Raw genomic sequence first — 26,916 nt, 5'->3', positions numbered from 1 at the left:
CATATTTATTGTTGATTATAAATGTAAAAGATTCAAAAAATACCTCCTAGATCCATAGTGTTTGCAGTCAACATTGTACCACCATATGAGCCTCTTAAAGCTGCCCCATCAACAACTACAATTGGCCTACGATACTCCCAAACTCTAATACATGCTTCTAATGCAACAGATGCATATAAGAATTTATCACATTCCGTCCTTTCTAATTTTAAAACCGAACCAGGATATGTTTGCTCCAATATGTATAGATAACCTGCAAGTTTTTCAGTTTTTACAATTAATTTATAATTAGATAGTTGAACATTACAACACAACAAATATACTAGTTGGATACAAAAGGACACCAATTATATTCAAATTAGATACAAAATGGATATTAATTGGATACAGAAAAGGAAACCAAATGAATAATGGGAATTCAATATGTAAACAAATTGCATGCCAGATTGTTGCATTGTTAAAATTCACACCAATTCAGTCAATAATATAAAATACAAAATTTAGTTCTAAAAAAAAACCTGGAAGTTTGGCTATGACTCGGCTGGATCTCCACGCACCAATTTTATCGCCTTTTCTTTAGCTCTCCAGGCCTGCATGTATGTTAGCGCAACATCATGCACTTTCAACACGTCTTCCGCTATATCTTTTGGAGTGTATACAGTCGATGGATCAATAAATTTATCCATTATTAAAATAGCTACAACGTCAGTTATTCCCTGACGACTTGCATACACACTATCTCTAACGGAACAAGTGTGTTCCACATAGTACTTTCTGATTTTAAATAGCTTTGATTGATTCAAACATGATGAGTTCATCATCCAGGAACAATTATTAGCAGGACACTTCAGGTAATAACTGTTTTTAAAAAAAAAATCCATCAAAAACTGATATACCAAATACACTAAAAAAAATACACATTCAAACAATCAATTAAATCCTTACCAAGATGAACTAGAACGAGTCACAAGAAATCTGAATTTTTCCACAACTCCATAATGTCGCATCACCTCCATAAGTGTTTCTTTATCATTGTAAATTTGATTTTCAGCTATAAATATATTAGAAAGGTCACTGATTACTCCATTTCCTTCATCAGTATTTTCATCGACAACTCCATCAAAATTCACTCCGATCAAGTGGATGGAGTTGCTGGAGTATAAATCAAAGTTAGTTAGTGTTCTACTAACATCAGAATGTCTCCTATCCACAACAACTACAGAATCCTGATTATCTATTGCTATATTCTTCAAAGTTATGCATAATGGATATTTCGTAAAGAAATCTACATTAACTTTCTTTTGATCTAAAAAAACCTGCACACCAACATCATTGTGGATACTAACAGTGGGACATCTTTCACTAACTATATGTTTTATCTCTATATTGTGAATATTAGCATCTATCATTAGCTGCGATGTTATCGCACTTACTAGACCACTATAAAGACTATAATACTCATATATAATCCCCTCCATCTGAAAATCAACATATTTTCCTGTTTCATTAAAAAAAAAATAACAATTAATCTTACATAATACAAAAAAAAAACAAAATTATGCACACTTGTCATTATTTTTTCATACAAAATCATTCAAACAATAAACTACAAACATATTTCATTAAAAAAAAAATACAGATTTCATACCTACTTAATACAAATTTCATACATACAATCATCAGTTATACCAAATTGTTCATTCCTTTCACACAAATTTATACATAATTGACAAAACTATATAAACAATAACATTTCACATTTCATACCAACTTAAAACATTTTTAATACACTTATTCAAAATTCAAAATAACTTTTTTTTACTAACTAGTTAACACACTTTCATATCAACTTAAAGCAACTGTCATACAATTCTTCAAAATTCTAAATAATCTTTTTTTCACATTAGTGAATACACTTTCGTACCAAATTCATTACACTTACACTAACAAATTCATTCAAAACTATACATTTTAATTTATTCTTTCACGAAAAAAACCAGTAATCAATAATATTACAGAAACTTACCAAGAAAAAAATCAGTAATCAATAATATGGTGACACTAAACCACTACCAAAAAAACAGAAACTTACCAAGAAAATCATTAATATTACAATTTCACAACAACTACTAAGTATTATGAACAAAATGTATTGTATATACAAAAAAAACATATCACATTCAATATAGTGACGATTTACAGTTTCATTTTGTTTTTTATTTCATTGAAATCCAAATAAAAATAGTAAACAATTAAAAATACTCACCTGAAGCAACCCATCTTCTGTCATGTTTAATTAATATTGATACGTAGTTGTCCATCACAAAAAAACAGGTTTTTTCAAACAAAAAAAAATTCAATTTGTCGCCAGTGACAATTTTTGGAAGAAATCGAAGAGAGAGAAACGTGATTTTTTTTTGGATAAAATCATATTTTAAAATTAATTTTAACAAATTGGAGTGAATTAAGGAAACTGAATATTCTTAATTAGTTTAAAATTCCTTAATTCATGCTAATTAATAATTATCTTAAATTAATTCAAATTGAATTGCCACCTCTATTTCCGTTTTTTTCATTTTTTCCTTCAGAACGTTTTATTTTAATTTTTTAAAAATCTTTTTATTCTTTTTAAATCAAAATTTTTTAATTACTGTTACAACCTGAAGTTTTTAATGTTATAACTTGAAAGTCTAAATCTACTGCTATAACTCGAAAATATTAGTATAATATATGTCATATTAGAAATTTTCACATTAGTAATACACTCCTCAATACACAATAGAGTGTACATGAAAAAATACATCAAATAAGGAATTACTAATACATATAATTCCTATAATTAATGCATTCATAATTTTTACTAATACACTCTACTCATATGTATTAACTATACAAAGGAAGAAAAAGAATGGCCCACCTGCTTGGAAAATTGGGCCAATATTACGGCTGAGAAAGAAAAATGTTAGAAGAGTTTTTATGTGCAATTATAAAACAGCCAAATACAACGTATTTCAAGCATAATGTTAATAATATCCTAACTGCGGAAGTAAGCATATTGACGAACAAGATTATATAGTATTATTTTATGGACCACATCTTTCACCAAAGAATGGCGTCCATATATGGCCCTACAAAAAAGACAAGGAATCTGCAGAAAGACCAAAAAAAAAAAGTGATTGTGACATTAAAAAGATTCCTTTTTAAAAAAAAAATTAATTCTAGAAAGAAGATTCTTCAAACAATAGGTTTGGTGTATAATGTGTCTTTTTTTGCAAATTGAATTAAAAGTAGGTAAAAAGGTTAAAAATGTTCAAAAATTATGTGAAATAAATAAAAATGTCTTTCGTTTATAGTTTGACTAAAAATTGTCTTTGTCGTTAATATTTTGGTTCAAAAATGTCTTTGCAGTCAATACTTTGGTCCAGAAATGCCTTAATAGTTGCTAGATCATTTTTGCACCAAAGTATTGTCTTTGCAACATTTCATATATATATATATATATATAAAATTATTTTATTATTTTTTTATTTTTGAAAAATGAACATTTTTGTCATTAAACAACAATAAGAGCATTTTTGCACCAAAGTATTGACTTCAAGGGCATTTTCGAACCAAAGTATTGACGGCGGGACATTTTTTAGCCAAACTATAAACGAATGACATTTTTGTTCATTTCACATAGTTTAAGAGCATTTTAGTTTACCCTTTTCCCTTAAAAGAAAACTAAGATTCATCAAATAATGTGTGTGGTGTAAAATGTGCCTTCTTTTGCAAATTGAATTAAAAGAAAATTATTTAGTGACAGGGGTGAATTTATGTAGTAAGGGCCCGTTTGGCCATGCGATATGAAATCATCATATGTAATCATGAGATAAAATCATGAGATGAAGTTGAAGTTTTGTTTGGACATGCGATTTGAACTTTTTATGTTGTATGCTTTCTCATAAACATAAAAAAAAATTCATAAGTTATAACATTATTAAAATTGTCTCAATTCTTTATACAATCTTACCAAATAAGCACAAGTTTATAAAATCACATAATACACTATCACAAAGATATTCTTAAGATATACAATATTTATTGATCAATCTTTAATTCAATAAAAAAAAATTAAATTAAACATAAATTGTGGTGTACTAGTCTTTAATAGAATCCACCCACATAGTACATACAATCTTCTCACGTTGAACTTGCATTTCTCGATCATATGATTGAGAAGATGAACCAACATTGTTACTTTGAGACATTTGTTCGTCAATTTGGTTGATAAATATATTTGATAAAGAATAACGAATTTAGTGAATATAAATGGTAAAGTGAAATCGATTTGAAGTAATAATATATTCTATATTTGTGAGAAATAATCATTATATGAGATATAAATGGTTTAAAAAGTAATGATATGAATTATAAATTTGATTTACATATGAAATAAATGGTTAGTGTGTGTGTGCACGCGTGCGTGCGTGTGTGCGGGGTTGTTTTTACAAAACATAAACTTGTGAGTTCATTTTTGTATTTGAAAATCCCAAATCATGATTTGAAATTTCCAAATTATGATTTTTGGAGAATTTGAGATTTCATCTCATGATATGAAATCATGAAATGAAATTAGCGTGAAATCGCATTTCTAGCGTTGATTTTATCTCATGATTTCATATCGCATGTCCAAACGTCTACTTAAATTAGGGTATGCGAATTCGTGATTTTTTTAAATATAAAATTAAGTATTTTATGTATATATTTTATAAATTAGTTTATTATTATTTGTTGACACTTATCTTACAAAAAGGTTGAATGGTGCACTTGATTGAATGTTGAGTTATTTACTTATAGGATTAGAAATTGATTCTCACTACCAGCTAGGATTATGGTGGAGTAGTGTAATCCTTAACAAGAGGTCTCTGGTTCGAGTCTTTACGCAATCGTCTTTGTTAGGGAGCACTTTACTCCCCCTCCCCCTAATTAATGTTGGACTTCTCAACGTAAATCCAAATTTAGTTGGCTTCAACTGTGGGTACCAGACATCGAAGGAAAAACAAAAAAAAATCAATTCTCACTTAAAATATTTTTTTCCTTTTTTTAAAACTAGTAATGGATCCATATTTTACAAATCCTAGATTCGCTTCTGTTTGAAAATTGTACATTTATCTTGCAAAGAAATATTCTTTAAGAGGTAAGATAAGAGTGTTTTGAATTGACTTATTTGAAGTGTATTTAAGTTAAAATAGTTTTAAAGCAAGGATTTGGTAAAATAAAAAAATAATTTAAGCACTTATTTTTAATTCATTATAACAAAAATAAGTAAAACTCATTAGAAATCATTACTTATGACTTTGGCTTATAAATTATAGGGATAATTTCAGAGACCTTCCTTCAGAATTTGCTCTATCACACTTGTCTCTCTTGTGGTTTACGATATTATACTTATCTTCCTTATTTGAAACTAGTTAACCAAATCGCGCTTCTCGCGGTCATATTTTCTATATATATATATATATATATATATATCAGTGTTTTAAAAGAATCAGTTGGGACTCGCCCTGGGGCAGGACTCTAGCAAAACGCCCAGAGACTCAAGTGTGGGGCTTAGTTCTATAAGACTTGCGCCCTAAGCGCCCAACTATACGTCCTAAGCACGCCCAACACCCAACGCTTGGGGCTCGCCTAACAGATCTTAGACAAATCATGCGTTAAAATCTTTAGTTAACATTGTTGACCCACATAATTCTTGAATAAATGAATGATACTTCATAATTTTTTAATCTATAGAGATAAGAAGATTGAGAGTAACTCATATAACAAGTTGTAGTATCACATCTTTATTATTTGATAACATTGTGAAGGTGATTATACATTACGTAACATTTCTTTAAAAAATACGTAACGAATTTTACTTTTTCACTTATCATTGGTCTTCATGGTTTTGTCATAAATCTCAAAGTTATCATATTTTATTCAACTATTTGAAAGTAATTTTATTTTTATTCATGATGGAGTGATGTTTTTATTATAATATTAGTAAGTTTTATTGATTATTTTCTTTAAGGGGGTGAATTGTATATTATGATAAAAAAATATTTTTAGAAATAATGATTCTTTTATTATTCAAAAGTTAAGATATTAGATTATTTATACTTGTATAATCATGTTAGAAGTTTTATTTTCTGAGTTTCATAATCATGTTTGTAATTATTTCAAACTTTGATGTATTTTTATAATATTGTATTATTATACTATATTGTAAATTAAAAATTTAAAGATCCATAGGGCTTACGCCTCACGTCTCGAGGCTTACGCCTCGCCCTATACTAAGTAAAACACCACGCCTCACGCCTCCGCCTTTTAAAACACTGATATATATATGAAAAAATCAAACATAAAATAACAATAAAAGAAAAAAAACAACAAAATTAAATTAGTTTCAAGAAAAAAAATAAGTAGAGAATTATAATTTTTCCTTGGAACAATACAAAGATATATTTCTTTATGCACCAATTTTATATACGTATTGCTATCTCATTTTTTGGTGTTTTTAAATTATTTATGTTATTTTACTAATAATTTCCTTTATATAATACTATTTACGTCTATAAATTTATTTAACTATTTAAATTTAGAGTTCTTGTAGTTTCTCTTACTTATAATTTAATTTTTATACAACTATTACTTTAACAATATGAGCATATTAATTAGTGTAATTGATAAAATTAATAGTCTAAGCTTTTTTATATATCTACACAAAACTTTCATATGAAAAAGATAGAAAGTGTAATTCTTAATTCAAGAAAGAAATAGAAGTTATATTCAATTCACACATTTACTAATTAATTAATATTTCATAAAAAAAATTACATTGAAAATTTAAAACAATAAATACACAAGAGAGCTCAAATACAATTTTGTATAGAAACTGAATAGATGATGTAATTCAAACACTACATAAATATGAAGAAGTTAAAAGTGAATATCAATAATTTCATGAATCAATATGTAGATGAGTTTTGATTTTCAATAAAAAATATGAAAAACTTGGACAATAAATGATAATAATTGTGACTTTTATTCTTATAAACTAATAAAAAAAAAATAGGTTTTTAAAAATTTTTTTTATCGGTTTTGGCTGATGCAACATTTTTTTTATTGCCAACTTTAATCATAGGTTCATCGTGAAATGTAATAAATATAACTGAATGTTAGGATTTTTTTTGGAGAGTTATGCCTTTCCATTTTTTAATTTATTTAGTAAACAATTATCTTATTCTTTAATTGACTAATTATATAAATATTTTTTTAGATTTTTGAAAATTAGATAAAAAGAGAAATCTCATAATTAGGAGAGTTAAAGGGATGATTTAATTTTTTTCCAAGCTATGTGAAATGATATTTCATTAGACTACTCTGTATTAATAAATTTTTATTCTTTAAGGAGAAAATGAAAGATTTGAGTGATAAATATTTATGCCTTTAAATTTACAATAAAGAATAGGAATAAGTGGATTAGTAAAATTTGAAATATTTAAATTCTTACAATAAATAATAGAAATTAATGAAGGAAATAGTAATTGACACATTTTTTAAAAATAGTAATAATAAATAAATAGAAATATAGAGAAAATTACAATAATAAAAAATTAAATAAATAAGATAAATAGGATCATTGGCAAAAGAGAGGTTTCAAACCACTTTTTTAATATTTAGCTTTATATAATATATAGATAGATATACAATTTTCATTCTTCATGGAAAAATGAAAGGATGGAATTAAATATTTAGGTCTTTAAATTTACAACAAAAAATAGGAATAAGTAGAGTAATAAATTTGAGACATTCAAGTTTTTAAAATAAATTTTAGAAATGAATGGAGAGAGTAGTAATAGACACTTTTTAAAATAATAATAAAAAATTATAATATAGTGAAATTATCAAAAAGAAAAAGAAAAAAATAAATAGGATCTTTGTTTTTTTGGTTTTTGAAAACGAAAGTATTGTATATAGTGTTTATAGTTTCTTTAGTTTTTCTTAAGAATTATATAAATACTTAAGTTTGTTGTCAATTTTTTTTAATTCATTGGTTGGATAACGTTTTTTTTTTTTCATTTTGTATGTTATCAATTTTTTGCTAAATGAACGGTAACATCGAGTACATAATGTTCGTTTTAGAATGTTGCATAAAATTATCATAATAAAAATTCACAAGAAATATTCATAATTTAACCTAATGAATTATGTATGTACAACTATAGTACTATCATAATAAAAATTCACAAGAAATATTCATAATTTAACCTAATGAATTATGTATGTACAACTATAGTTATATAAAAAGAAAAAGAAAAAAAAAGATTTCTTTATCAAGTTTCACTTCCTCGGCCTTCTTATTTTTCTTACTTATCATTTTATTCTCTTTCCATTGCGTTTTTAAAATACAACTTTGAGGGGAAAAAATGTAAAAAGGTATAATTAAAAGAATTTTAAAATATTTTTAAGTTCTTCAATAAAGTGCATAAATGAAATGTAGAGAAGAGGAAAAAAAACCAAAAAGATCAAATTACTAAGTAATAATTTTATTGTAAGACTTTATATCATTTTCTTTCGAAATTCACAATTTTCTCTACTCCTGTATCTTCCTCAACTTTCTTCTTCATTCCTATAAGCACAAATAAATAATATCACATAAATTATTAAAGTAAAAAAAGTATAATTTAAAAAATTAAAAGAAGCATGTTAACTCAGAGATTTTTTACGCCTTTGTTGAAAGCAATTTCTCTACTTTTGTATCTTCCTCAACTTTCTTCGTCATCCCTACAACCACAAATTAAGAATGTACTTATATGAAATTGTTAGCTACTCCATGATTTTATTTGTCTTGAGTTTATTCAATTTAGCTTTAAAGATTAATTAAATTGACTTTAAATAAATAAATAATATCACATAAATTATTATAGTAAAAAAAGTATAATTTAAAAAATTAAAAGAAGCGTTTTAACCCATAGATTTTTTATGCCTTTGTTGAAAGCAATTTCTCTACTTTTGTATCTTCCTCAACTTTCTTGTCACGACCCAGACCGTCGTGATTGACACCCACACAAACCCTCCAGTGGGAGAACCATTACTACAACCCAAACAAACAATTTTTAAGAAAACTAAGACATTTAAAAATACGAAAGCGGGTTTAAATGACTATAAAAAATGGAGTCCCCATAAACTCCAAGGTTTTAACAAAAAATAATCAAACTAATGCGGAAGAACAACCCCTAGAACCTGAAAATCATTGTACCAAAACTCTACTAACGACAAGTCTAAGAACAAGGGGTACAACCCCAAAACTAAACAACACCTTAAACAAAAGTCTTATTCCGAAAAGAGTGGACTTAAACAAGAAAGAACCATGGCAGCCTGAAAGAAGTGGCTCACCCTTGAATCCGGTCACGCTCAATAATCACCTAACTGAGGTCTATCAATAGCCACTTGAAGATGTCCTGTACTCAACAAAGAAAGAGCAAGTGCAGTATCAGTACACAACCACAGTGTACTGGTAGGATCACGCGGCTATTCCATTAAGTGAAACACATGCAAGTAACCACAACATTATAAAACAGGCATATACCGAATATATACAATATTAGTCATCTTTTCAGGATCAATGTAGCATTCTACATTCTCAATAATACACATTAGTTATTGTTTTAGAGCAACATATAGTCTTCCAATATCAATCATCATTAGATATAAACGTAATCATCACAAATAGATACACAACACAATTCAATGGTCTTCTCACAGAACCCAATTCAATGGTCCTCTCATGGAACCCAAACCCAAACTGTTAGTGTACCGATTCGTAGTACCCAATCCAATGTTTATGCCGGAACGTGACAATCGATCCCATATTTATGCCGGAACGTGGCAACCGATCCCAAGTTTATGCCAGAACGTGGCAACTGATCCAAGTTAGTGTGTCGGAACGCAACACCCGATCCATTAAAGAAACCACAATCACAATCACAATGTATATTCTCGCAATCATACAACAAGAGGTGATTCATGGCATACAATTATTCAATTATCCTCATTTACGATTAGGGTGATCAATAATGCAACATTCACATACATGCATGCATTATTATGAGCAATTACAAACATATATCACACCAACATGAAATCACAACCATCACCTACCTCGAATCCAAGCTTGAATCCCCTAAGGCACTTGAATCTTCCCTTTCCGGATTCTTTCCGCTTGTTCTAGGTCTACAAACAATTAATATACAGAAGGGTCAATAATTAAAGGTCTAATTATTCGGATTATAACAAACCCAATACCCTAGACCAAACACAAGATCCTAATATCCAATTTAGGGTTTTTTCCACCATTAGTTTCAGATCAAAACCCTCCCCCATCGATAAATGCCCAAGAAACTAAGTTCTACGGATCGAAAAGCGGATTCGGGGAGTGAAAACCTTACCTTTAGCCTCAAGAATGGTGGAAAACTGTCAAGAACTCGCCAGGGGTCGTCTCCTAGCTCTCAAAATCGAAAAGTGCAGAATAAAACGTTTTTGGCATTTTATTTCCGACTTAAGTTGCGTCTGTCCCACTACAACGGGACCCATCCCGCTACAGCGGCCCCGCCCTGGTGGCAGAAATCCCACCCCAACGGCTTGCACGGAACTAGTGAGCTATTTTAATAATTCCAAGACCCCCATTTCACAACACACCTTTAACCGACGACGCTAAAAAAATACCGTTCACGCTAAGATCGATTTCGGGAGTTTTACTCACCCGAATTTAATTTTGTAAAGTCGTACAGATTCCTCAACGACTTATCTAACCACTCATGTAATCAAAATCATAAATAAGTCACCCGATTGTTACCAGATTTCCCTAGACCTCACTGACTCCGATTTCGTCCAAATCTGGACTAGGCTAGGAAATCTAAAGTTACAACGAAAAAGTTTTCTGACCCCAATTCTTTATCCATTGTGTTTTCCTTAACAAGAGAATCAGGTCGTTACAATAGATACCAATTTACCCATCACTCGTCCCCAAGTGATCAACTAGGAAAGACTGGCTAAAGTAAAGGTAGAGTAGTATCTGAATCATCGAATTACTGGGGATAATTGTCCCGCATGCCCTTCTTACCGAATCTCATTACCCCCTAAGGGTTTCACATCTCCAACCTCAAACCAACCAATTGAATATCTACACATCCTCTTTTACAATGCCTCAATGAAGTCATCTCAATACTTGAGTGATAAATATTGTTGTATGAAAACTTAACTAACAACAGGACGATTCCCAACAACCACCAAAGTTGATCGTACACACGTCTACAACATGTTATCAAGGACCTTTACACAATCATCCGAACGAATCCTTTAGCACTTAAACATGATCAAATTCCAAGTCAATACTCGCTACAAATAGAAGTGAACCGGAACCAACCAACACACACTCATAATACCCAAACCATCATAGTTTTTATCAAGATCTCCTTCTCACACCATAAATTTCCATAAGCTTAAGTTACAAAATTTTGGTCTTTAGGCATTAGATACTTATCGAAGGATATGTCCAAGTATACAAACCCTCTAACAACACTATCGAAATGCTAGATTAAGTAATTATAGATTACCTCTTAAGAACAGTAGAATTGGACCCAATGATCCCCACATTCAACCACACATAATCGATACATGACCCGACGACTAAAATAATATTAAGATTGTCGGACAACCACAAATAGGTATGGTAGCTCTTCTATAAATTCTCATAAGCAAGGTGGTACATGTAGAACCACTAAAATACTTTAACAACACAAATTATGTCATTCGAAATAACCAAATCTTCCTAATTCTCCCGCTCAACCAAGAGAACATCGCAGGATTTGGTACCCCTGATCCACCACAAGGGATCCACCCACAAATGAAACCTTTCTCAGGTACTTAACAATCAATAGTAGTAAACTTACGACTCAACCCAAGTGTAGGTCCTTGTAAATGCTCAATAGCGGGTACAATTGATCATTTCTCACCTTGCCAATTCATACCTTGACAACATATCTCACCACGAATGTAGAATTATAATGAAAAATCTGAATTGCAATTTCCACCGTATAACACAATCCCTTTCTCTATCAACATTAGCTTATACCTTGGAGATTTTTATGAAGTCATGGATCTTCGCTTATCATTGATCACATCTCCATCGATCTTACAATATCTTTTGCTAACAATCCAGTCGTACTCATTACTAGACTTAAAAACAAAAACAAGCACTTATCATCACGCTCAAGCTAATGTTTGCACAATCCTTTCTCAAGTCTTTTTCAATAGCTTTTAACCCATCTAATAGACCCATGAAACTATTACCATAGCCATAACAAAACAATGAAATAACGCGTCTCTGAACCCAATTATCTACCCCTCTAAGGATATCTCTTTCACCTTCGCAACCAAATAAAATATTATTGTTCTAGCCTCTCTCTAAAGGTTGTACTATACTCCACTATATTTTCCTTCATTATAACTCTAGCTCTTTAAAATTCTATTCGAGTGGTGTCTCACCATCTCTTAAAACTTTTCATACACCCACGATACTCACCAATTATTAGAAAACCACGACCTTGGATATTCGCAAGTCGTAGTTACTATACAAGAATTCACTTAACCAACAATTTTATTATATAGTTGCATCCCGTCACAATCCATCACGAACTCTTATTGCCATTACACTCTGTCAGCCTTGACTATCACTACGAAGTCAACCTTTTTCATCAACACGATGACTCAAACTCAGGTAAACTCATCAAATTCAAAGGACTAACCCAATTTTATACGCACCTTTTTACTAAATACTTCAATTTCCTTCACCCAGGTATACTCAATGTGACTTTCTTTATCCATAAGCTGGTCATTTCGGTATCAATCCACTCTTTTATGGCTAAAGATAAAATCAGCAGTCCTCATACTACCCTCCATCTTCTTAACAAACAAGATAGGAGCACCCCACGGGGAAGCACTAGGACAGATGAAACCTTTATCAAGAAGCCCCTGGATTTGGGCCTTAAGCTCTCTTAATTCTGCCAGAGCCATGCGTTAAGAAGGAATGGAGATGGGGCAAGTGCCAGTTTCCAAGTCAATGCAGAAATCTATATCTCTATACAGAGGCATACCAGGCAAATTCGTAGGAAACACTTCCTTAAAACTCAGATACCACATGAATAGACTTAATAGAGGGATACTCAACCTCAACACCCTGAACATGAACCAAATAAGCCAAATAACCCTGGCCTACCAGTTTCCTAGCCCGAATGGAGGATATGGTCTTAGCTAGCTTAGGCTTGTACACCCCTTCCCACTCTAATCTTTCCCTACCGGGGATCTCTAGAGTTACCAACTTTTTATTATAATTAAGCCCGGTATAATAGGAGGGACAACCAACTCATGCCTAAGATTATATCAAGTCAGTCATATCCAACACAAACAAATCAACCTAAGTCTGAAAATCCCTAAACACAACAGGACAAACATGATATACAAGGGTGACTATGAATGACTCTTCAACTGGGGTAGAAGCATGGATGAGAGCATTAAGGATAACTGAAATCATATCAAATTCTGAGTCAAATCGCACAGACACATATGAATAAGTAGAATCCAGATCAAACAACACAATACTCATCCGGGCACAGACAAGAGTAGCACTTGTGACCACTGCATCACATCCTCAAACTCGGTCTTACCCAGAAAAACATAAAACTGAGCCTTGTCATCTTGACAAGCAACCTTCTTGCCTGGCTGCACTACTCCTCTACATGCATTACCATTTCCCTGGCCTCCACAACCTCACTGATTTCCTCCTCATATGCCCAGATTCTCCACAATTTTAAAACACCTTATAACTTATATTCGATTGCTGAACACTGAATTAGATAACAGGGGTTAGTTCGAGTACGATTCGGGGTCCATAATTGTGACTAGGGGAAAACAGGGGAGACAGGGCTGAGATTCTGTCTCGCCATGTCCCACCATGGTGGGAGAAATCCCGCACTGGCGGTCTCGCCGTAGCACGGAAAGTCTCGCCCTAGCGGAAACAGAACCCCTGCCAACAATTTTTGGGGTTCCTCGCTTTTCTATATTTCCCCTAGATTTCTAGTCTATAACTAGGCATTTAAGAAAATCCATTTAGCTAGGACAATCGTTGTCTACCCCCCGGTCAACCCAATGAAGTATGCACTTTAGAATCCTTTTACATCATTTTAATACTACCACACACATATCCCAAGGATACACCCTGACTCTCACACGGTTATCAGTTGGTCGCAACGCACGTCCAGATTTCTCGCTTACGAACCACATCATAATTTATCTAGACCCTTGTATGTAATCTCGTGATGACTTTCTTTTCACGACACTCAAGCAGTTACAACTTGCAGACAAGTCCAAATTCTTTAATTAGTTTGTTCCATAGACGACTATTACTGCTAATGTATGCCTTATATGACCCCCTAAGGCTAGATATTGGAACCTTCTCAGTTCCAATTAACTTGCTTGTGTCCCTTCAGCCGGGACTACGACGTCTAGTTCACTTCGTTGAGATACCAATTGGAATCAACTCATACCACAAGCGACAATAGTAGCTAGTGAGCCCCACAAAACTTCTAATGTGAATCATAGAACTTGGTCGAACTCAATTCTTAACTGCCTCAATCTTTAACTGATGGTAACCAGACCTTAAATCAATCTTAGATAACACCGATGCGCCTTGCAATTAGTCAAAAAAGTCATATATCCGAGGCAATGGATACTTGTTCTGAATGGTGACCCTATTCAACTGTCGGTAGTCCATACACATTCTCACTTGCTAGTGATGGTGTTACCTCTTTTGTTGCTTTAGTTCGGACCATAGAGTAAAGGAGGAAAGATACTAATTAGATTCAAGTCATAGCATGAAGGAGTAGAAAAAAATGAGTTTTTCCTAAAGTCTTGTAGCCTCTCAAAGAAAAGTATGGACGTCATCGTACCGTTCCGCAAGACTCTACTAGACTCATTTTGGTACAATGAAATCAACGAACCTAGGGCATTAATACCAACTTTGTCACGACCTAGACCGCCGTGATTGACACCCACACAAACCCTCCAGTGAGAGAACCATTACTACAACCCAAACAAACAAATTTTATGAAAACTAAGACATTTAAAAATACGAAAGCAGGTTTAAATGACTATAAAAAATGGAGTCCCCATAAACTCCAAGGTTTTAACAAAAAACTAACCAAACTAATGCGGAAAAACAACCTCTAGAACCTGAAATTCATTGTACCAAAACTCTACTAACGACAAGTCTAAGAACAAGGGGTACAACCCCGAAACTAAACAACACCTTAAACAAAAGTCTTAGTCCGAAAAGAGTGGACTTAAACAAGAAAGATTCATGGCAGCCTGAAAGAACTGGCTCACCCTTGAATTCGGTCACGCTCATTAGTCACCAAGCCAAGGTCTATCAATAGCCACCTAAAGATGCTCTGTACTCAACAAAGAAAGAGCAAGTGCAGTATCAGTACACAACCACAGTGTACTGGTAGGATCACACGGCTATCTCACTAAGTGAAACACATGCAAGTAACCACAACATTATAAAATAGGCTTATACCGAACATATACAATATTAGTCATTTTTTCAGGATCAATGTAGCATTCTACGTTCTCAATAATACACATTAGTTATCATTTTAGAGCAACATACAGTCTTCCAATATCAATTATCATTAGATATAAACGTAATTCACAAGTAGATACACAACACAATTCAATGGTCCTCTCACGGAACCCAATTCAATGGTCCTCTCATGAAACCCAAACTCAAACTGTTAGTGTACCGATTCATGGTACCCGATCCAATGTTTATGCTGGAACGTGGCAACCGATCCCATATTTATGCCGGAACGTGGCAACCGATCCTATGTTTATGTCAGAATGTGGCAACAGATCCAAGTTAGTGTGTCGGAACGCAACCCTCGATCCATTCAAAAAACCACAATCACAATCACAATGTATATTCTCACAATCATACAACAAGAGGTGATTCATGGCATACAATTATTCAATTATCCTCATTTATGATTAGGGTGATCAATAATGCAACATTCACATACATACATGCATTATAATGAGCAATTACAAACATATATCACACCAACATGAAATTACAACCATCACCTACCTCGAATCCAAGCTTGAATCCCCTAAGGCACTTGAATCTTCCCTTTCCGGATTCTTTCCGCTTGTTCTAGGTCTACAAACAATTAATATACGCAAGGGTCAACAATCAAAGGTCTAATTATCCGAATTATAACAAACCCAAATAACCCTAGACCAAACCCAAGATCCTAATACCCAGTTTAGGGATTTTTCCACCATTAGTTTTAGATCAAAATCCTCCCCCATCGATAAGTACCCAAGAAACTAAGTTCTACCGATCGAAAAATGGATTCGGGGAGTGAAAATCTTACTTTTTGCCTCAAGAATGGTGGAAAATTGTCAAGCACTCGCCTGGGGTCGTCTTCTAGCTCTCAAAGTCAAAAAGTGCAGAATAAAATATTTTTTGGGTTTATTTCCGACTTAAGTCGCATCTGTCCCGCTACAGCGGGACCCATCCCGTTACAACGGCCCTGCCCTGGCGGCAGAAATCCCGCCCTGGCGGCAGAAATCCCGCCCTAGCGGCTTGCACGGAACCAGTGAGCTATTTTAATAATTCCAAGACCTCCATTTCACAACACACCTTTAACAACCACGCTCAGAAAATACCGTTCACGCTAAGATCAATTCCGAGAGTTCTATTCACCCGAATTCAATTTCGTAAAGTCGTATAGATTCCTTAATGACTTATCTAAGCACTCATATAATCAAAATCATAAATAAGTCACCTGATTGTTACCAGATTTCCCTAAACCTCACTGACTCCAATTTCGTCCAAATCTGGACTATGCTAGAAAATCTCAAGTTACTACGAAAAAGTTTTATGACCCCAATTCTTTGTCCATTGGCTTTTCCCTAACGAGGGAATCAGGTCGTTACATTTCTTCTTCATCCCTACAAGCACAAATTAAGAATATACTTATATGAAATTGTTAGTTACTCCCTGATTTTATTTGTCTTGAATTTATTCAATTTAGGTTCAAAGATTAGTTAAATTGACTAAAAATAAATAAATAATATCACATAAATTATTAAATTAAAAAAGTATAATTTAAGAACTAAAAGAAACATTTTTACCCATAGATTCTTTACGACTTTATTAAAAGCAACCATATGATATGATGATTAGCGTTTTCTTCTTCACCCTAATGTATGTTAGTTAAATTGACTAAAAATAAACAAAATAATATCACATAAATTTTAAAGTAAAAAGAGTATAATTTAAAAAAAAAACATTTTTACCCATAGATCCTTTACGCTTTGTTGAAAGCAACCATATGATGGGATGATTAACATTTTCTTCTTCACCCTAATGTATGATATGGTGATGGAGAAGTGAAAGAATAACTTTTGAATGAAAATTTTCTTGATACAAAATATGAATTTTTATAGAAAAATAGGAGGGATACCATAAGGTGTCATTATAAGCTAAATAAATTTAATTTTGGGGGTTATGAAGATTAAAAATTAGAATTATGAATATTATTAAGATTAGAAGTTGAAGATGTGTGAGTTATTAGTAGTTATTTCTTATTTTATTAAAGATATTAAATATATATTATAGTGGTAGGTGAAAAGTTGAGTAATTAAATGTGAAGACTTTCTTGAGATATTAAAAATAAAATAATTAAATAATGAAGGAAAAAATTGTCAGAAAAAGGAGAAAAAAAATATGAATGGAGGCTAAAGCGGGATAGGCGAGACAGAAGTTAAAGAACGCGAAGTCTTATTTTCTCCTTTTTCCAAAAACACCAAAAAGAGGCGAGGATCAAGTCAGGTTAAGACGTCGACTTTGACAGGGGAGATGAAAAAGAATTCCTGTCCCCAGAAACCCTCAAAAAGATGCTCTAGGCTTGGGAAGGGAGAAAAAAAGAGATTTCTAGCGTAAGAATGTCGATAGCTTGCGGATTTTCGGTCAAAATCCACCGTCTCATCGTTCAGAAGCCTAGATTGGAGCTATAATCTCTTTGCAACTTCTTGGCGCCCTGGTAGGCTAGGTTTATTAATTGAGTAGTTATAAATCCGTGTTTCACTGCGTAGTATATTGGTGATTGTCGGTAGAACTCATGCGTAGACTTTCGTGCACCAAAAAAAGAGATGATTGTACATGTATTCCTAGATGTTACATCAGACGTATACCGTATGAGGAAGCCCTATCCCGTGAACTGGGGTTAGGTGATGGTTAATTTCATGCTTGTGGGATATAAACATGTTAATGGCTTCGTTATATGTGTACATGCATGGAATTAGAGGTTTATGAATCAAACCTAGACTAAATATGTACAATTGCATGCCCTAAACCTAATAGTCGATTGTATGATTATAAGTAAGTTCATTATGGGTGTGATTGTGATTGTGATTGTGATTGTGTTGACTGGAACGAGTGTCACGTACCGACACATATACATATTGGATCGGGTGTCACGTACCGACAAACATACATACATACATTTGATCACGTGTCACGTTATTACACATATACATACATTGGATCGGGTGTCACGTACCGACACACATACATGTATTGGATCGGGTGTCACATTTCGACACGTTAACAGTTTGGGTATGGGTTCCATGAGATGACCATTGTGTTGTCATATCTATGTGTTATTGAGAATGTGGAATTGTACATTGCTCCTGAAATGATAACTGGATTGGAAATTATATTTATATATATATATATATATATATATATATATATGGGGGGGTTGCGGTGTCCTAAGGTAATTGGACATATCTCGTAATAAATGAATTGTGAATGGTCAAGCCCAAATCGGGATGTGGTATGGTAAGTGGAGGCCCAAGGTCCATGTTTTACTATGTCTTACTTAGAGAAGTGGGCGTGTGTATTGTTGTTAAGAATTGGGGTGGTGCTATGTCGTCAATGTAATAGTTGGGTATTACCCTGGAAAGGGATTGGCATTGAAACAGTTAACATGCCTTGATAGAAGGTAATATGGGGTCAAGGGTTGAGTGGTGAGGTGGAAGAAGTAAGGGTGTGTCGTGAGTGGTTGGTCGGGTATGTAGTAGTTATATCCAGAATCTCCTTCGAGAGACAGAATGGTTAAGCTATAATCAAGAATGGAATGAGTAAGGGGTTAGAGTCAAGTGTACTAGTATGATTAAAGTATTCGGGAATGGTAAGGGCAAGAAAATATAAAGGTGGAGGAATGAATAGTCTTATTGCATGTTTCTTGCTAGTCGATTTCTTATATTATATAGTGGGTATAGGGTTGACCGATGATGCCTACCAGTACGTGTGGTTGTACTGATACTACCCTTGCTATGCCTTTTCGGCATAGTCTGGTTGCAGGGTCAGTAATGTTTCATAGGTGAAGACAAAGACAATCTCCAACAACTTCTATTTTTCCTTCGCCATGTGGTGGGAGCTGCGTCAGTTGTTATTATGTTATACTTTGTAATCTTAGTAGCTCTTGTACCTATTTAGACTAGATCCCTAGGGAAGTTAATTACTTTACAAGTTAACTTGAGTCGTTTTAAAACTCTTTATTTATGAAATCTACATGAATTTCTTTTTATTTTCAGTTTTCTTAATCTTCCACATGTCTTAAGCTATTTGGGAGTCGAGGGTTCTCCTACTTAGGTGTTGGAGTAGGTGCCCGCACGATCCGGTGGGTTGGATCGTGACAAGTTTTTACTGCATCAAAAGGCTTGTGTAATTTTGAAGACCTTTGACATTCATTTTATCTACTGCACACACCCTTCAAATTCAATAAAACAATTAAAAGTGTAGAACTAATATTATCAAATACCTTCTTGAAATAAGACTGAAAATTGCTCCTTCAATTAAGACTGAAAAAAAAGAACTTGGAATAGAGTGATACCTAGGCCTAGAGAGTTAGGTTTTCATTCTTTAAGAAATTTCTTAAATAAAAATATTCATACAATTAAAATTAAGTAATTAAAAGAGATTAGTACTATTCTGTTAATAAGAGAGTTTAACACTAGTAGGGGTAGATTTGTCATGTTATAATTTTTATATTATTAATAAATAAATATAAAGAATTGTTACGATAAAATTAAAATAAGGGAGATAAGCATAATATCATAAACTATGAGGGAGGTTAGTGTGATTGAGCGAAACTTAAAGGGAGGTATTTGAAATTAACCTTAAATTATAACTATAAGCCCATCCAAACAAGTTCTTAACAAAATATATTTTAATTCTATTAACGTATATTAAAGAAGGAATTTAGTCTTATGCTAATTATTATAGTCTCTAATTTTTTTTCGAAATAGGGGTTAAAATCGCCTTTTGATCTAAGTTCTTGAATTGACTCTATTAGTATCATAATTAGTTTTAATCTACTAATTTTAAATGTATTAGTTTTAATCTACTAGTTTTAAATATAAAGATCAATTAGAATTCTTCACACTTAATCTTCAAATTTGAAGCTTTTATTCTCAAATTTCGTTTATTTTAAAATTTTATCTTTAATATTCGTATTTATCAATTATGCATGTTTTCTTGTTTTTATCTAATGGACAAATAAAAATCTCTTATAAAAAGGTCATAATTTTTTTTTAAAAAAAAAGCCATCATAGGTGGTCAATTCTTTCTTTTTCTTTTTTAGGAATGAGACAAAAAAAGGAATCATCTGATGTGATCACTGATTAAACTAATTAAAGTTGAAATTTTGTAGTGTTTTCCTGCTGCTTTAAGGATAGTCTGGAAGCTAGTTAGAGTTATGCATGCATTAATAATATATGGATTACTTGCTTATGAGGAAAGACGATAAAGACCTCTATAAAGATTGCAAAGTTATTCCGAGTGAGAATCTTTCTACTCAACATAAATTTTTGGCAATGGACTTAACAATTAAGCGAGGGAGGAGAAAGAATAAGTTTTATGCCAGACCTAGGATTAAAAGGGGGGTTTGACACCAGCACTCTCATGTAATTGGGGAGAAGTTGACGATGATGGGAGCTTAGAGGAGTAGCGGAGATGCGAAAAACATGTGGGATAATACAACTAGTTGCATTAGGGAAGCAGATATAGAGGCACTAGGGGTGTCGATGGGTGAATTTGGTGGACGCAGAGGGGATTGATGGTGGAATGGAAAAGTTCAAGACAAAGTGGAAACAAAGAAAGTTACGTATGTGAAATGGGTAGAGTGCATGGAGGACGAGAATCTGGCAAATAGGAGGTGTATAAGGCGGCAAGGACGAAGGCTAAGTTAGCGGTTACAACATACATCTAAAATGACAACCATTGAAAGATTATATATTGAACTAGGAGACAAAGGCGAAGATAAGAAGTTGTACAGGCCCACAAAGGCGAGGGAGAGGAAAGCTCGAGACTTGGATCAAGTGAAGTGTATCAAGGATAAAGAAGGCCATGTGTAAATATAGGAGACCCTCATTAAGCAAAGATGGCAAGTGCACTTTCACAAACTTTTGAACGAAGAAGAAGATATATATATTGGGTTGGGTGAGTTGGATCACCCTGAGAGACATCGGGACTTCGTATATTGTAGGCATATCAAGGTTGAGGAAGTGCAGGTGTGCTATTATTAGAATAAGCAAGGGAAAAACGACATGACCAGATGAGATTTAGAAGGAGTTTTGGAAGATCATGAATAGAGCAAGTTTAGAGTGGTTGACTAGCTTGTTCAATTTCATTTTTCAGAAGGCTAATATGGTCGAAGAATGAAAGTGGGATACAATGGTTCTATTGTACAAGAACAAAAGAGACATACCAAACTGCAACAACTGCAAGAGTATTAAGTTGTTAAGTCACACTATGAAATTCGGGAGAGAATGGTAGATATGAGAGTGAGAAGGAATGTGTCTATTATCGAGAATTTGTTTGGACTCATGTCAGGGCAACCGATCGCAGAATCTATCCATATTGTGAGGATACTTACGAAAAAAAATTGAGAGAGGATGAGAGACTTACATATAGTTGATAAAGTCTCGAGAAAAGTCTTGTGGTGATGCCTATAAGTGAGTGGTGTATTAGTGGCCTACATTAGGGAGATAAATTAAGGACATGTATGAAGGAACTAAAACACGGGTAAGAACTATGGGATGAGACTTGGCGTACGTTCTTTTGGAGACGGGGTTACACCAGGGGTCAAATTTTAGTTTGTTTCCATTGCCTTAGTGATGGATGTACTGACGCGAGACATTAAAGATGAGGTGTCGTGGTGTATGCTATTTGTGGATGATATAAATAGTATTGATTGATGAGACACGCAACAGAGTGAATGCTAAGTTAGAGGTGTGGAGGCAAAATTTAAAGACTAAAGGGCTCAGGTTGAGCAGGACTAAGATAGAATATGTGGAGTGCAAATTCAATAATGTGATGCATAAGGTAGGCGTGAAAGTGAAGCTTGACACAAAAAATATACCAAAGAGAGATAGATTTAAGTTTCTTGGGTCTTTAATCTAGGAGAGTGATATCACACACACCGTATGGGTGCGACATGGATGAAGTGGAGGTTTGCCTCTAGATTCTTATGTGATAAAAAGTACCACTAAAGCTCAAAAGTAAGTTCTATAGAGTGATGGTTAGACCGACATTATTGTATGGGATTGATTGTTAGTCATTCAAGAACTTCTATGTTCAGAAGATGCATGTTATGGAGCTGAGAATGTTGAGGTGGATATGCGGGCATACTAGGAGAGATAAGATTAGAAATGAGGATATCCTGAATAAGATGGGAGTGGCCTCCGTGATGGGTAAGATGAGGGAAGCGAGACTAAGATGGTTCGTAGGTAGTGGTAAGGTATGTGTACATTCTACCCTCCTCAAATCTCACTTGTGGGATTTCAGCGGGTACGCTGTTGTATTAGTTATTTATGTACTACCTACGTTTCAATTTGTATGCCCTAATTTTTTTTTTAGTTTGTTTTAAAAAAATGTTTCTTTTCTTTTTGACAATTCTTTAATTTCAATTTTCTACATGACATGTTTAATGTCATAAGATTAAACAATATTTTGGTCCATACCTTTAATGTAAGACCACATATTTTGTTTACTTTCTTAAATTTTGTGTTAAGTCAGAAAAGGACAATCAAATTGAAACAACGAGAGTCTTTTATTCCATGAAAAAGCGACAAAATGGCCCCTCATATTTGAGGGTAGATTCAAAATAGCATCTTAATCATGCACTTAACAGCTTTGGTCTTTTATGTTTAGAGGCCAGTTTTTATCTGGTTTATGAGTCTTAAAATGATACATTTTCAAGAAAAGCAATGTTTCCTTTGGAACTATCATTGTGAATGAGATATTGACGGTTGAATCCAATCTTCTGATTCTTGGATCTACTTCTTGATCATTGTAAGCATGTTTTCTCAATTATTTATTGCTATTTTTGCAATATATATGGGTAACTAACATCATAGCTAAGGTTGTGGAACCTAAAAGGAGAGTAATAGTGATATAGTTGTTTTGGTAGAAATTCTAAATTGTATTATTGGTGTATGATTAGCTCTTTCATTTTGTATGGATTCTAATGAATGACATGCATTAGAACTCAATTGTATTCTAAACTTTCTTGGAAAAAGAGGTTAAGCTTAGAAAAAAAAAACTAAGCACGTGGATTTGGGAATTACATTTCATCTAAGGACTTGCGACCTGATGTAAATACTTTACTTGAGACGTAAGTTGATGATTGTTAAAGAAACACTCAAATGCCACAAATACTTAGGGTGACATATTCTAGATGGATTGAAAAAACTCTAGAAGTATCATAGACATCAATCGTTTTACACCTAAGATGATTTAACTGGAATTTTGTAAAGGCAACCGAATCAGAATTAAGACCTGAAACAGAAATCCACAACCTTAATTTCGCATTCTCATTGTTAAAGTACAATCAATCTTTAGCTATTAAGAACACTAAACAAACTTTTTAAAAGTTTACTTTTACACACTATTTCTAGAAATGAAGACCAGTTGTCCTGATTACGCACAAGAGAAATTCTTGACAACTTCTCTATAGTTAGATGCCAATCTTGTTTGGATTTTATATTTAACATTGATCGCTTTATACCTTTTCAGAGTCTGATTTGGACATATCACTTAACTAACAAGTTTCAATGTTCTTGTTGAAGATCTCAACAAATAAGACTATTTCTTGAGTGACCTTCAACTTAATACATTATATTTTGTAATTAATATATAAGTATCTTGTAAATCTTTGGATCTAATTTTAAATATCTTGTTCACTTTCAATTCGTATTAAGTTTTTTTTTTTTTCAAATATACTGACTTTATACCTTTGAACCTCAATCATGTTGGACCCATGCTGTTTCATTTCTTTTGGAACAATCACAAACACTTTTTTTTCATCATGGATCTACTTCAAGAAATTCAATGCATAATCAATATATATTTCTAATAATCTCATTTTTTTAAAACTATTCAACCATTTCATTTTATCAAGTTCAATGTTAGCTAGACTAGTCAATATTTATCTCTTTCGATGCAATAACAAGATTTTATTTATAACAAGTGATTTCGTTGGTTGGTTAATTGGTCACATTTTATTCATGAAATGACTTGAATTGGTATTTGTCTGGATATAGCAAAATCATTCGTTTAGATCGAATAAGTACATTCGATCTTAATAAGTACCTTGTAATAGAATTGAGAAGTTCTATAACTTGAATCTTTATTTTTTTTTCTTATTACTATCTATGTCTACTATTTAGGCAGACTACCTTCACATATTCTTAATAACAAACTAAAAGAAGTCTAAAAAAAAATATAAGAAATGGTGGAAAGTGGGGGAAGAAAGAGATGTAGAAATTGAATTTGCTTATGAAATAAAGGTGACTAAAGCCTCATTTATTTGCACTTAATGAAGATCTTGATCTGAAAAGTTCAGATATTAGACCATTAAGTGCATTTGTTTTCATGAAGATTTAATACATTTAATGAGTTTGAATAGGTCTTAATCATTAAGTTCTAGAACACAGTCTTAATTTTGTTAAGAAAAAATATTTTGGATAATATTCACAAACACTCTATCCACAATCACCAACCGCCACCACTAACCACCTCTATCATCTCAACCACCATCACCACCACCACCATTATTGTCGTCTATCACCAATCACCTTTGTCGTCACAACCACCACCGTTGCTAACCATTGTTGTCAGTTGCTACCACACTTACCTTCTCCATCATTATAATTATATCTATTGTCACCACCAACCCCGTTTCTATAGCTGTCGCCACCTCCACCACCATTATCAACCACTTTCACCACTACAGTCAATTCCTACTACCAACAAACTCTGCCATTATAACTAGCATAGCTGTCAACAACCACAATACATTCTTCAGTTACCACCACCATTGCCGCAACCTTAACCACTACCCTCATTGTGGTCAATCTCTACGAACAACCACCTTCATCATCATAACTAGCACCACCACCAATTAGCACAAACATATCATCAACAACCATAGATTTTCAGCCACCACCAACTACTAACATCAACCAACTCACCATTAATTACAACCACTAACAACATTACCAATCCCCACCATTATGACAATCACCACACCACCAACAACCTCCATCGTCACAACTATCACCACCATCATTACTAGCAATTAACAACTACTATTACCATCACCACCACTACTACAAACTATCTACATCATCACTAGCAAGCATAAATATTTCAATTTTTATAATCAAATAATGATTTTATTTTATTATTTTTAAAAAAATATTTTATAAAATTTTATTTGAATTGTATATTTATTATGTATATTCAGATGTTGAAAAACAAACAGTCTTAATCATTTAGTGTTCAGATCTAGAGACAGCATTTTAATCATCATATATGTATTCGGATTCAGGCGTCTAAATCTTAGGGATGTTTGGCCACAAATATATTTGGAAAAAATTTAAAAACTAGTGCTTAGCCATATAATTTGCCATTAATTGACAAGTATATTTGGCAAACAAACCAAGTTCTCAAGTTTTAGAAAAAAACTAGAACTTGGGAATTTTTAAGAAATTAAAAATTACCCCAAATTTTTATATTTTATAAAACACCAATCATTTATAGTTTTGGACTAAATTTTATTCCTAGTTTGTTGTAAAAAAATCTATACAGTTATATATATATATATATATATATATATATATATATATATATTATACAAATTTTTATCCGAGCTTGCTCTTCGAATTCAATTCCAATTACAAGTAGTAACAGTAGTTTTTATATACAAATCAACGATATTTTCCTTTTATTTTCTTCCTTTTTTTCAAATTCATATTAATTATATTCGTTGTCATAACTTTTTAGTGAATGTTTTCATTATAAAGTGATAATACAAACTTATAAATATTTCAAATAATTTTTAGAACTTATGGATATAAATCATTTTTTTAAAAAGTCGAATATTTCTCCCAAAATCTATGGTCAAGCACATAGTAAAACTTCACTAAAAAATAACTTACTAAAAATATTTGAAAATTTATGGCCAAACACTAACTTAATGAATAAAATTATTAAAATTTTATTCATTAAGTTAGTGTTTGGCCATAAATTTTAAGAATTATAGGTATTTTCAGTTTACAAATAAAACTTATTTTAGATAAACAATTTACCACCAACAAATGATTTGCTATCCAAAATAAATATGACTTATATTTATTTTTTTTAAATATTAAATTATTTTAATCAATAACAATTTAAATTTATACTATTAAAAACAT

General features: G+C 32.5%; 2 protein-coding genes across 4 annotated transcripts in view; both read right to left on the bottom strand.

Moving 5' to 3' along the window:
• The window catches only part of LOC125840524 (uncharacterized), a 246,636-nt gene that overhangs the window by 107,688 nt on the left and 112,032 nt on the right, over positions 1–26,916 (bottom strand). The gene's annotated exons all lie outside the window — the stretch shown is intronic.
• On the bottom strand, positions 531–25,784 carry LOC125840558 (uncharacterized). Its single transcript, XM_049519528.1, has 4 exons — positions 25,710–25,784; positions 25,353–25,458; positions 946–1,498; positions 531–858 (listed from the first exon to the last, which is right to left on the bottom strand). Exons 1-4 carry the CDS (start codon positions 25,782–25,784, stop codon positions 531–533), a joined length of 1,062 nt encoding a protein of 353 aa, XP_049375485.1.

This window comes from Solanum verrucosum, unplaced genomic scaffold (assembly GCF_900185275.1).
Source record: "Solanum verrucosum unplaced genomic scaffold, falcon-dt-bn FXZP01000181.1, whole genome shotgun sequence".
Classification (NCBI taxonomy): domain Eukaryota; kingdom Viridiplantae; phylum Streptophyta; class Magnoliopsida; order Solanales; family Solanaceae; genus Solanum; species Solanum verrucosum.
The sequence above is the reverse complement of the archived record's forward strand: the minus strand, read 5'-3'. Positions and strand labels throughout refer to the sequence as shown.